The following is a 13647-nucleotide window of genomic DNA, read 5'->3' on the forward strand; positions in this document are numbered from 1 at the left end:
AAGAGCAGATTATTTACGGATGAGAAGTAAAAAAGAGCCGGCAGGTGGTAAAAAATAAACCTTAGACTCAAACGTTAGAACAGGCTTTTCCCCGCAGCACGCCGTGTAATAAATACTCACAAAGAAAACGGCGGCTGTTACAACTTATGTCTAAAAATGTATCGTTTCATGCATCGGTTAAAACACTCGACTCCAGCTACATGACGCGCAGCTGGAAACACTTCCCGCAAGTCGAGCTGCCCGAGATTCACAGAATTTACAGAAAATGTTACATTTTTTTGATTTATATCGTTATCGAATTCTTATATCGGGATATGAGATTTTGGTCATATTGCACAGCCCTAATTCAGAGACCTACCCCTTGGTTGGCAGACTGACTGAAGTTCTTGGCCAGTGATCCAAACAAAACAACATTGACAGATGAGTTCTGAGATGAGCTGTTCAGCATGGAATCTTCTTCTGGAAAACATCATACGAATGTGTTAAAACTGGAAAGGATAAGGGCAAAGGTAAATTCAAGGGGTCGAGTTGCAGGGGCTGCAGTCTAAGTACAAAAGCCAATAGTCCTTGGCTATGCCTGAAACACCACATTTATGAGGCATTCTGGAGGTGTCCTAATCTCATGATCAAGCGACCTCAACTTGTGATGTGGAGGAGCAGTAGCTCTACTCTGAGCCGCTTACAAATGGGCAAGCTTCTCACCCCAACGCTTAGGTTAGTCCAGACACACTTTGAAAGAAACTTATTTCTACTGCTTCCATCTGCATTGTTTTTCTTTTGGTCAATGCCCACAGCTTGTGGGCAAAGGTGACAGTAGTAACACTGATCAACCTGTAAATTCACAGCTTTGCTTTCTGCTCTTTACCAAATTCATATAGTTGCATCAAACCATTTTTCAATCTTCTGTTCCACTCTTCCTCTACACATGAATAGGAAGCTGAGATAATGTATGTGGACTCCTCCGCCTGAGGCAGAAACTTCAAAACCCTAAGTGAGCAAATCCACTCTTTTCCAAATGAGAACACTGAACTCAGGCCCAGTGAAAGATGAAGAACATGGGTCTCATGGTAAAATTCAGTTGATAGTTTATATTATGTACAGCAACTATAGCTAGAGCTACACTATTAGGCTACTTGAATTACTAGTTATAACTAACACTGGGAAACTATTGTAATAGATGCCTAAAGAGGGTATACTAGTTCTCTTTGGTGTGTGCGATAATAAACTAAATTTCTTCGTATTCTGAATCGACTGCTGGACAACACAAGAAATCTGTTTAGTCAGATGTAATTAAACAGTGTCTTACTTAAAAACAAATTATAAAATGAAAAAAATAAAATAAAACGCAAACACTTATATACACAATGTCGAGTGCAAAAGTCTCTCTAAACGAAACTAAATTTTGACATGATAACCAACCACCACATTATCATAAACACATGGAAGGTAATGGGAACCGTAAGTAAAGGCATGACAAAACACACACATATTTGAATTTATTGACGGACAGCTAATACTTGTTTAAACATTACCTTGGATGACCATCTTCAGGATAAAACTGTCATTGTTCAATGGCACTAGCGGCCCCTTGTGAACCACTTTCCCCTGTAAATTGAAAAAAAAAATCCTGATGTGAAAATGAACTCAAAAGCATTTTGCTGTGACTGACGTTCTGCAAAATTTCCTGTCAATATATCAAAGCCAAATCTGAAAACCAAGCAATGTTAATAAGACCTTGAGAAATGGGCCAGAGGACAAAAGGTGATTGTGCTTATATCACTGCTGTGCTCTAAATCATGAAAAGATGGGGACTGGAAGCTAGAAAGTGAGAAAAATGCACTCTGAACTTGTCACCTTATCTATATACATTTCAGGTCTTATTTTCTTTAATTCTAATAATTCCAAATTATTTCTCATTATAGTTGACTGTTGGCAGAGTGCTATATCAAAGCATTTTGATTGAAACATGCCTGGAAGAGAAGTGTGTGCTAGGAAAAGGTCAAAAGGCAACAGAGATGATTTCAGTCTTGACAGGGTTGTCAAGAAAAGTCAATTCAAGAAACTAGGAAGCTTCATAAGTAGTGGACCGAGGCTGGTGTCAGTGCATCATGAACCACCACGTACAGAAAGGGGCTTCTTCAGGAGAGGAGCTACCACTGTTGTATTCCTAATATCAAGTATCTTTGTAGATTTTGTTTCTAAATCAAGGTCCTGGAGTCTGTACCTCTTCAATCTTCACCCAATTTACTTTTATCTGAAAAGCCTTTGAACCACTGAGCAACAGTCTATTTTCTCATCTTAGAGTCCAAGGTGTTTGAAATTCAGTGTCAAAATTCCACAGTCTGTGATGATTTGAGCTTTATAGAAATGCCAACTTCATTTTCCAGCAAGACTTGGTGCCTGCCCACAGTGCCAAAACTTCTACCATATCTACCATGTTGTTACCCTGACTGGTCAGCCAGCTTGCATGACCTAAACCCCACAGGGCCTCTATGGAGTACTGTCAAGAGGAAGATGAGTAAATGTCAACTTCAAAATAAAGAAGAGCTAAAGGCCGTTATCAAAGCAACGTGGCCTTTAGTAACATCTCAGCTGTGCCACAAGGTAATGGCACACCACACTGAGGTAGATATTTGTGGAAAAGGAGTCCCAACCAAGTAGCAAGTATATAGATGAACATACAGACAGCTTTAGGGTCACAATTTAAAAAAGAACAAAAAAAACAAAAACATTGTCATTGATGTTTTTGGTTTTTTTTTGGTTTTTTTCGCCTGTCGCATTTGGCTCTTTTGCCATCAGAATTATTGTCTAAAGGCAAAGAAAGATGCCCAATGGATTTACTTTACCAAATGGACCATCCCAGCCTTGCCGTAATGGTCTATTTGATTCACCTTTGCTTTTATTGATTTTTTTTATTTTATTTTCACTTGCTAAACACGGGACAGATTTCACTGGGGAAAAGAAAAGGGAGAAAGAAAAAGGGAAAGAAAAACAGCGGGGAAGTGTCATTGATCATTTTGAGATTAAAGTTGAAATGCTATTGAGAAAAAAGAGAAAATGTAGAGATTACAGCTGTTCTTCCAACATAAGCCACCACGGTTACATTCTCTGAGTTAATCTTACTTCAGAACCAGTTTTAGTAACAAGAAAGGAAATGATTTCTCTTTTAGCACACAAACATATTGTAGTGATCAATATATGGACGTTGAAAAGATGGTTTAAAAAGCTGCGCCTGGTCAGATTGGGGGGGGAACACACACACACAAAATTAGAAGAGAGAATTTGTCCAAAATGAAATGGCTGGCAGTGGACAGATGCAAGGCTATCAATGGTTACACCTTGTGCAATAAAGAATATTTATGTTGTATCACAAGACGACTGATCAATTTGTTTCACTAACTCTCTACACACAAGGCATTTTGTAGAGGCTATAGCGCCCCTGGCAGTTTGGCTTGAAACAACAACAACAGTAATCTATGCATTTCGACTTTTTTTAATATAGCATTTTTTCTTGAAATAGAATTACAACTTTACAACTCAACTTTAACAACTAAACTGAATTTATTCTCAAAATGATCAATAATATTCTTTTCTTAAAGTGGCCCTGATACTCCTTTGTAGAAATTTGACATTTCTATATTGTAATCCATTTCTGGTTTATATAAGGAAATATTCTAATAATCTGAGATACTTGATTTTTGATTTTCATGAGCCACAATCATAAAAATTTAAATAGATATAAAACACTGATATATGCACATATGAATAAATTCAGATGCAACTTCCAGGTCAAGTCTATTAGTTACATTAATACACTTTCCAGAGTTAGGACTATACATGCTTTGCGCACAAACGATGTCAACTCCTTTATGTAATCTTTAAGATTGCAGGTTTTTATACTGGGTGAGTCTGGGTGGTTGTATTTATGGAGTTAAAGCAGCTACTTGGAAGGCTGGCGGTTCAATCCCTGCTCCAGTCTGCATGCCTTAGGCAAGATACTAACCGGATGCATTCATCGGAGTATGAATGTTAGACAGAATGCAATGTGATGTAGAAAAAAAGTGCTTGTGACAATGAGAGATGCTCAGGTAGAGTAGAAAAGTGCTATATAAGAACCAGGCCATTTACCATCATCACACAATGTTCATTCTGCTAGAGCAGTACAAAGCCATTATTGCTTGGGACACACAGATCTTATTTGTGTACATACACACACACACACACGTTCATGGGCACTTTATATATTTTGCTTTTAGGCTTGCTGTAACAGACCTTGACTATTTTGTCTGTGACATCTGTGCTGGTGGTGATGAGAGAGATGGGAATCCTGGTCAGATGTGCTGGTATCTGAGGCCCCGTACCCTCCAACAGCACATGGACAGGCATGACATCAAGGTGAGACCTGAGAGGCTGAGATAGAAAAAATTAAATAAAATAAAAAAGGACAAGTTTAGTATAATTCCAGTCTGCCACCAATCCAGTTGACAAAAGTGAATGTCAGCAGCTTCAGACCTGAATGTGTCATCCGCCCAAGAATATAGAACCCGCAGCAGCTGACAGACACTGATCCACTGTGTGATCAGTTTGTTTAAAGTCTGGTTGAACCTTCCTCTACCACAGACAACTCATTACCTGAACATACCTGTGACAGGTACCACCAGATCCATGTCAACAGTACAGCAGAAGGATTCAAATCTTTTAGGCATTTCAGAGAAAAACCCAGGAAAAGTATTGGCCCTGTTCATAGCAGGTAACATGCTGCTTCATGTCAGAGCTGGTTAGTTTTATCTCAAGCACATTTGACTGGCGAGTCCCTTGGTGGTACCCTAACCAAGAGAAGACAGCAAAGCAGGAACAGCCTGCGAGGCAGACGAGCTGTTCAGCAGAGCGTGTGCTCAACTGCTCAGTCAGGTGGAAACTCAACAAGGGTAAAAAAACACCATCAAATAAAACTCTCTGATTTAAACCCAAGGGGTGGAGCTTGAGGCCTGAATTAGTGTAGGATGAGTGATTTATTCATGAGTTCAGAGCTGCTCTGTGTTCACAGGCTCACCTACACCTGTAGGTTCATCAGCCTGGCCTGTGGCAGGGCTACTCATCTGGCAACTCAGTTCAAACTAGGGGTGGGGGAAAAAATCGATACTGTGTAGTATCGTGATATTTTGTTTGCTAATCATGTATCGATACAGGGACAGCAGAAATCGATATTTTGTTACAAAAAAGTTTTTGTGGACTGGAACATGCTCTGACTTCAGAGCATGTTGATCCTTTTTCTGAGCAAGAATCCTGACACTGTCCAAATGTGTTTAACTTGTTTTTTGGCAGCAATAAACATGACAGTTTACTTATTTTAATTTAAGACATGTTTTATCTTAATTAAGTTTAAAACTTTTTTATTTAATGTAAAATTATATTTTGTTTTAATTTACTTTCAAATTCTTCAGTTGCTGAATGGGCTGCATAGTTTTCATAAATTGCATAGTTCAGAATAGCTATACCAGATGGTTGCATTAAGTTAAGTTGGACTAGACTGTAATACAAACCGTTCAGTTTGTCAACAATAAAACTGACTGAAATGAGAGAAAGACTGAGTGTGAGACTTTGATATTAGAGAAAATGAATATATATCACAAAATATTTTAAAAAATTGCAATAATATCGTATTGTGCGTTAAGTATTGTGATAATATCGTATCGTGGGATGTATGGTGATTCCCACCTCTAGTTCAAACACCAAAAAATAGTCCATAATTTTTATTTAACTGGTTAATGCTGCACACCACTACAAATCATGTAAAAATATCAAAGAGTAAACTGCGCGCTCTTCTTTATGGTGTACGCAAGGTTTACAAGCAAACTCTGGTATGCAAATAGCGGATTTTAGAAGTCAAAATGGGTTGAGTTCATAAATACATTTACTTGTTCCGTTTCACACCCATTTACCAGCAACGTCAGGCATCATATACTCCCATTGGCAGTTATTTTATCCTTTGCCACAAAGCTGAGCAAACTTTAAGCCAGGACCCGTCCAGTCTCGCGAGACAAGGAAGGAGTGGCAGCTGTGCTGGCAGATTTTCAGCTACTTTTGAATGGTAAAATTTATGAGGGGGTTGATGTTATTTGAGTTACTTATTTAGCACTTTCAACTAGAAAAAAAATCTGATTTTCCTAAATCTTAGCCTGACAAATAACCTTCATACAACAGACTTAAAAACAAATAATGTCCACAAAGCCAACCATTTTTCAAACCATAACACTAAACAAATGAGTAAAATTACTCTGGAAACTAAGTGAACCCAAACTGGATTGAAAATAATATTTTAAAACAAAATAAAGCCTATCAACAAATGCAGCATCACCTCTAAAAAGAACAATAAAAGTCAAGAGGAGATGTTCCTAAAAGTGATTACTGCCTTTACTTTTCTACATAAACTAAATGCATTTAAATAGTTGGTTGTTTTTATTTCCTACAAATGAAAGAACAGGCCTGCAGCTTTGTGATGAGTTCATAATGACAGCTGCATACAGCTACTCTTGTTAGTCATCCTCAGTCTGCTCTGACAGGAGGAGGATTCACCAACAAAGAAGCAACACAGAGGCCACCAGCCGGCTGCCAACAGTCAGCTGCACCGGGACAACAGCTGATCCCTGCCAAATGTAGGAATTGCCATCCCATCTAGACAACAGCCTTCCTATTGCTCAGAGCATCACTGAAAACCCCAAACATGAACCACCTAATACCAGCTCACCGCTGAACCATAAATAGAGTGTGGCAGAAGTGCATTGGAGACATGACTGCTGGGGTGGGAGGATGCTCAGTATTCACACAGTATAATATAGGTACTGACTGGCCCCCCTCATAAGCCATTGTGATTTACTGAAGTATGACTGAGCCAAACACTGTATCCTATAGGGGCTTTTATCAAGTTAGGAGCCGTTTTTGAGTGCTGAGCACATGAAGTGTGTTGACAACAATCGCAATGAAAGAACACAGTTTATAAAAATCACTTAAAACTACACTCCAGTATTGAGTCATGGGCTCTCTGTGGACATGCAGGGAAAGACTGGACGCATCCACTCCTGCCAACTCACATAAAGATTCTTTTCCACAACCAAAATCTAAATTAAATAAAAAATAACAGTAACAATCATTTTTCACTACACATTGTATAACCTGATACCAGACACTGAATTGCTGACTTGCTCTAGTTATTATTTTTAAATTAACAATGAATCAAATGGCCATTCGTCACAAAAAAGTAAAATAATTTTTAGATTCTTTAGTTCTCCGAGCTTTATGAAGCTTTTTAAGTCCCTTTTAGCCCAATTTTGGTATAAAGTGATATCTGTCTCAAAAAAGCTGCAATTGAACTAAAATGATCTATTCAAGAACAAACAGCAATCTGATGATTAAAGTGAACCATCTAGCAGCTCCGTTCAGTATTTTAAGACTTAAAACATATTTTTATTCATTGGCATTTGAGTCTGTCTGATTTGCCTTTATCAGTTTAGCACCTACTACAATGCATTTGATTTCTTTCTTATCATTTCACTCATTTATTTTTATCCATTCTGTCTTTTGTATAGCACTTCGGTCAGTGAGTTGCGTTTAAATGTGCTTTATAAAAAACAAATTTGAGCATCTGTGTATAGAAATGAATACTATATTAAAAGTGCCAAGCCTCAGCTTTAATTTATGTAGCTTCAAATCACTATTTAAACAGCAGTGTGGCTCATCCAAACCATTTTGAAACAGACACACTCACTGCATGCACAGGTTATTGAGCTGGTAAATAACCTGGCATGAGACAGGTCAAGGACATCAAGGTCAATAGACAGAAGTATTTCTGGATGGAGGCTAGCAGGTTCAAAAGCAGCAGACCAACCTACGCTTAGGTGGCTATACCAGGGTATCTAAAAATCTCAACAATATGATTTACAATATAGAGAAGCCCTTTTAATTCATTTACTATTAAACATATACAGTGATACTGTATATTAAAGCAAAATAATGTTGGAAAGCTATGTGCTGGGAGCATATAGACAATACAGCAGTAGAAGCAGTTTTCCTTTCCTCTTTTTTAAAGAAAAACACAGACACACAGTCACACTATGTTGTCTTTTTAGAAAGATAACAATGATTCCATTAATGTTAACTTCATTTGACTTTTCTGATATCTTTTTGGGCCTGCTCCTTATGTCTGTGGGGGAGACAAGCTAATTATACAGAGGAAGCCAAAGCCAAAATGCCCTGAACTATACATACACTTGACAAAGTCCCTAAAATTTTATATACACATAATTTTTAGTTTTGTTGGTTTTAATACTTAAAATTGTTAATTTCTTCACTTTCATCAAGCTGCAGCCACATGATAGTAAAATGTCCTCACTGTCTCATAAGCATGTCCAGCAGCAGGTCACAAGACACACACACCATGCAAATTATGGCACAGCGAGTGGTCACCACTTAAAAAGCCTTGGGGAACTTGACTTTTCCTCCCATCAGGTGGGTAAAAAAGGATGAGTGAGCTCTTTTGCTCTTTCACAAATATTTAGTGATAAGACCAGGTAAAATGGGAACAGTTATTCATTGTTTGCTACAAAATTTAGATTCATTGTGGTAAAGAGGGGAAAGGGACAGTCACATATATGTGCAAGTTCATATAGGCGCACTCCTGCTTTTGTAAATACATTATCAAATTATCAAAGTTTCTTCTTTGAGAATGTTTTATTATTAGGGACTACCACTAACTACTAAACTGCCTAGTCACTATTCACTTTACTCTCTGGTGGCTGCAATGAAGAAAAGCGAGCATGTTATTATTCTGAAGCTTGCCCTGTGCTTTATGAAAAATATTATTCTGCTGAAAACAAGACATTATAATGCTGTAGATGTTAATGAAAATTCCATATCTAACCTAAAGGCCTAGGTCAGTGACTCAGAGTTTTATAGTCCATGTAATTTTAAACAGTTTGGACCACTCTCTCATAAGTCATCAGTTCTTTTTCTTAAAATGTAGGGACAATGTAAAATTAACAAAATACAAGGTAAGTACTCAATTGTAATTAAATAAGTATAGAATTTCTTATAGGCTGTGTTTACATTTGTAATTCCATCAACAGTTGTTCAAATCAGAAATAAAATCAGAGAATAATTACCCATCTCAAAAGTAAATAACCAATACAATAAATGTGCATCATAAGGCACTTACAATGTAAGCATTGTCTGTTAATAGCCAACCCATGCTTCTGTAAAAGTAATCAACTTCAAATTTTCCCCAATGTGAAACTTCTGCCAAAGGGAGTCAAATCCGATAGATGGCTGAAGTTAGGAAGATGCTGCCTGCCACACACCTGGTGGAATGTTTTGTAAGCAATAGTGCATTAGTTAATAAAATGCTAATAACAGAAACAGTCCGTATCCTGGAGAAGAGAAATGTCTTCCAACTGAACAGTCATATGTCATAAGTCAATACAACAGTAACAACCACTCAAAACACAGTAAATCAAGTGCATCTTAAAGTGTCCATGAAACACTACATGTATTAAGGCTAATTTACACTATGAACCCCTACTCTAAAAATACTCTCATCAATTTAACACTGTCCATGAAGCTAGGATTTAAAAAAGGGTTAAATGTAACATTTTTAGAGCATCTGTAGCACCAGTTTGTGCCAGTATTGAATGTGACATCACTCGGTTGGTTGTTTGCTGCTAATATACTTAGTTTATCTTAACTAACTTGTGACAGAACAATCAACTCAGTGAAAAAGACAGAAACAAACCCCAAAAACTAACCCCCCAAAAAAGGGGGACAGTGTTGAACTTCAGCTTGTGGGTCCTGTGAACCACTAGCGCACAACTCGCTCAAACAGCTCTTGTCCACAGTCCTCATTTAAAATGTCTATAAACAAATATATTCAATATAAACAAACCCAAATATTGTGGTTAACAGGTAGATTCTCCCCTTTCAATGCAGCTAGCCAACAATGAAGAACCACTTACTGCTAAAGAGACAGAATAAGCAGACAGTATATTCTTGGTTTTTAATTTAACAGTCATCGCTGCTGCCAGGAGCAGCAGAAAAGGTAACCTCTAAAGAGAGCTTCTTAGTTAGAGCTTCTTTGTTTCCACTGAGTCATCAGTTCTTGTACAAGTTAGTAGTATTAATTTTGACAGCTAATGTTAATTTAGTTTTAATGATAGTCTTTTGACTAAAGTGTCATTTGGTTTTAGTCATAATTTAACCATCTAAATTATTTTAGTATTTCTTAACTAAATATCATAAAGCTACAGTAGTAGCTACAGTAAAATATAACAGTTTAAAGTCTGTTGTGTCTTTACCAGTGAGAGTTGCTCCAAAAGGTTTAAAAAGTGTCATATTTTCTTTTTGGGTTTTTTTTTAAACACACCACATTCGAATTGTGTACATATGTTTACTCTTCTCTTCCTCCCAAACATTCAAATTCTGTCACGTTTTCATGACAAACAAGGAGCAAAGGAGCATAGCTTTCCTCTCTACAAGAAACAAATGCAATTTTTGCACCTTTACTTCAAGAATGCCAGTACGCATAGGCTATTTTTCAATATGCATGATGAGAGGAGCACAACATTTGCAAAAATATATAATTCACTTAAATTATGGCTAATAATCAATGTTTGGTTTATGTCAGTGTTTCATTTTTCCCTGAGCGAAATCTGTTTGCCTGAGCTTAAAGTTAAGATTCATAACTGAGTATTTTATTTAATTTTTATGTCTCCGTGGAGAACTGTCAGTATATTTGCAAATTTATTCTTTGGAAAAGACCAAATTACATCTTTTTAATATTTAGTCAACTTTATTGTTAATACCTACTGTTTAATGTAAGTTTTGAGAGTCTAGGAATAATAGTATAAGATATAAAGTAATTGTAACATTTGATCTGTTTCTTTTCTGTTCAATACATAGTGTGAGCTATGTATACAGGTCAAATGTGTTATTGAGAGAGATGAAGTGTATCCTTCAGTCCTGTAGGGACTCTTAATGCTTAACTGTATGAAGTTTGTTAGACACTATGAAGCAGATCATAGATGATATAAAAGAGCATATAATTCTATGGATGTTAGAAGGCAAATTATAATAATAAAATAATGGTTATGAATAAGACTAAGAATAGGTGGAGGTGTATAAGATTATAATTACATGTATGTTACACAAATACGTATGTTACTTGAAAATGAATATTGATTATTCAATATTTATTTCAGTATAGTGGCATAAAGTTCATTACCATCTTCTAAGATCACACCAATGTAAATAATGAGTCTTTACTGAACTCTTTCCCAATAATTTCACATGGATGGCTGTTTTATAGCCAAGCATTTTGCCAAAGTGATTAAAAACACTTTCCTAAATAAACTGTTTTTAAAGAAATCTAGTGATTAGGCGTATCAGAGGAATTTCTGTAAGTATTGATCACAATAAAATTAAGGGGGTGGCAGTAAAAACACACTGTGAGCTGAGCAGAGCTGTGACGTCATCAAGTACTCCCCGCTTCCAGTTGTAAAGTTTGTGTAGAGTCCTCGGAAGTCTGGACTTCCAAGTGAACTTACCAAGTACAAACTTGCCTACTTGGGTATTGACAACGGGCTGTTGTACTGTAATATTATCTTCCGTTCAACTAATGTCACAGGGAATTAAGTTGTTAACGAGGTCGTTAGCTAGCAAACACTACCACAAAGACTAGCAGCTTTGCTAGCATCCAGTTTAACGTGAACCCATAACCAGTTTAACACGAACTCATAACCCATTTAGCACTTATTTAAGGAAAATTAAAGACTTCTTATTGACCCTGCAACCTGATGGATTAAGGTAGAAAACAAGGAAAAGCGAGAAATAAGTTCTGTTTTTCAAATAACCCCAAACCAAACTCCACTCAGAAATGCTTCAATTTAAATTTTGCTGATCTGGACAACAACGCAATGAAACAGAAGATACTATACATATATTTTTTATAAATATATACCTCGTACTGGGAATTTCGGATAATATTAGACACATAATGCTGCACGTTTATGGCTTAAACTTTGAGAAGTTGTGGACACGCGGAAGACAACGAGGATCTAAATAAACTTGCTTTTCTTTACGTAAATAATACTACTAATTTAGATGTCGGTCGAACTCCAGAATGCAGTCTGCTTGTTATTAAAACATCTGGGCATGTGCTGTGTATGATGTACGTATTTACAAGTGAGTAAGAAACTAAAACGCTATGAAAACGCAACACACGCTTTTTCATAAGTACAACGACGTCAAACGCCCATCGAACAAACTATCTGCAAACTAATTAAAGTTAATAAAAGAAAATCCGAAAACGAATCTGAAGTAGTCATTATAATGAAAGAGCATAATACACGCTGTCAATAAACGTGAAAAACCTACCACAGCAGTTTTCCCTCGCTTGCTTTCGAATTGACAGGCTGATTCTGCTACGCGCATGCGTAGAAAATAACCCAGGGCACTGCATAAACATGATCAAAGACGTAATGCTTGAAAAAATAAGAAAAGTCAAAATCAAAGTCAGTCTTGGAAAAAAAAGAAAATCAAAAATCAAATTGTGTTTAAACTTCAAATCAAATCAAATCACTTTTATTGTCACATCACATGTGCAGGCACACTGGCACAGCACATGCGAGTGAAATTCTTGTGTGCGAGCCCCACAAGCAACAGAGATGTGCAAACACAACAACACAAACGAGCAAAATACAAGAATGGCCAACCTGAAACTAATAAATATATGTACAATATATAATAGTGTATGCATTTCTGGATGTGTATACTAAATATTTTCCTACGTGTGTGTGTGTGTGTGTGTGTGTGTGTGTGTGTGTGTGTGTGTGTGTGTGTGTGTGTATACACATTTTTACAAATTAAATAGTAAAAAAAAATAATAATAATAATAATAATAATAAAATATATAAAATATACAGAGTTGAATATGTGCAAAACAAGTGGCATTTATATACAGTATGGAGTGCATAATGTTAAAGTTCCAGTAGTGAAGCTGAGGTGTCTATGACGTGTTCAGCAGTCTGATGGCCTGGTGGAAGAAGCTGTCTCTCAGTCTGCTGGTACGGGACCGGATGCTGCAGAACCTCCTTCCTGATGGAAGCAGTCTGAACAGTTTATGGCTGGGGTGACTGGAGTCCTTGATGATCCTCCCCGCTTTCCTCAGGCAGCGCTTCCTGTAGATGTCTTGGAGGGAGGGAAGCTCACCTCCAATTATCCGTTCAGAGCACCGCACTACTCGCTGGAGAGCTTTGCAGTTGTAGGCGGTGCTGTTGCCATACCAGGTGGTGATGCATCCAGTGAGGATGCTCTCAATGGCACAGTGATAGAAGGTCCTGAGGATGCGGGGGCTCATGCTGAATCTTTTCAGTCTCCTGAGAAAGAAGAGGCGCTGCTGCGCCTTCTTCACTGTTTTGTTTGTGTGTACTGACCACGTAAGATCCTCAGCCAGATGTACTCCAAGGAACCGGAAGCTGCTCACTCTCTCCACAGCAGCGCCGTTGATGGTGATGGGGGTGTGTACTTCTCTGCACCTCCGGAAGTCCACTATCAACTCCTTTGTCTTTGCGACGTTGAGGGTGAGATGGTTGTCTTGACACC

At 37.4% G+C, this 13647-nt stretch overlaps 1 protein-coding gene across 6 annotated transcripts in view; it reads right to left on the bottom strand.

Moving 5' to 3' along the window:
• The window catches only part of pot1 (protection of telomeres 1 homolog), a 60491-nt gene extending 47646 nt beyond the window's left edge, over positions 1 to 12845 (bottom strand). Inside the window, exons 1-4 of one of the 6 annotated variants that reach the window (XR_013910543.1) lie at positions 12421 to 12845; positions 4273 to 4410; positions 1533 to 1605; positions 359 to 459 (exon numbers count right to left, since the gene is read on the bottom strand). Coding sequence is in view for 5 of the 6 variants with exons in the window: in XM_026174769.2 (XP_026030554.2) it covers positions 359 to 459; positions 1533 to 1605; positions 4273 to 4410; positions 12421 to 12477 (369 nt within the window). In the remaining variant the exon portion in view is untranslated. The remainder of the gene's footprint in view (positions 1 to 358; positions 460 to 1532; positions 1606 to 4272; positions 4411 to 12420) is intronic. The other 5 variants (XM_026174769.2, XM_026174768.2, XM_026174767.2 and 2 more) reach the window with 5 other exon arrangements.
• Between the last annotated feature and the right edge of the window lie 802 nt (positions 12846 to 13647).

Source organism: Astatotilapia calliptera, chromosome 7, assembly GCF_964374335.1.
Source record: "Astatotilapia calliptera chromosome 7, fAstCal68.1, whole genome shotgun sequence".
Lineage (NCBI taxonomy): Eukaryota > Metazoa > Chordata > Actinopteri > Cichliformes > Cichlidae > Astatotilapia > Astatotilapia calliptera.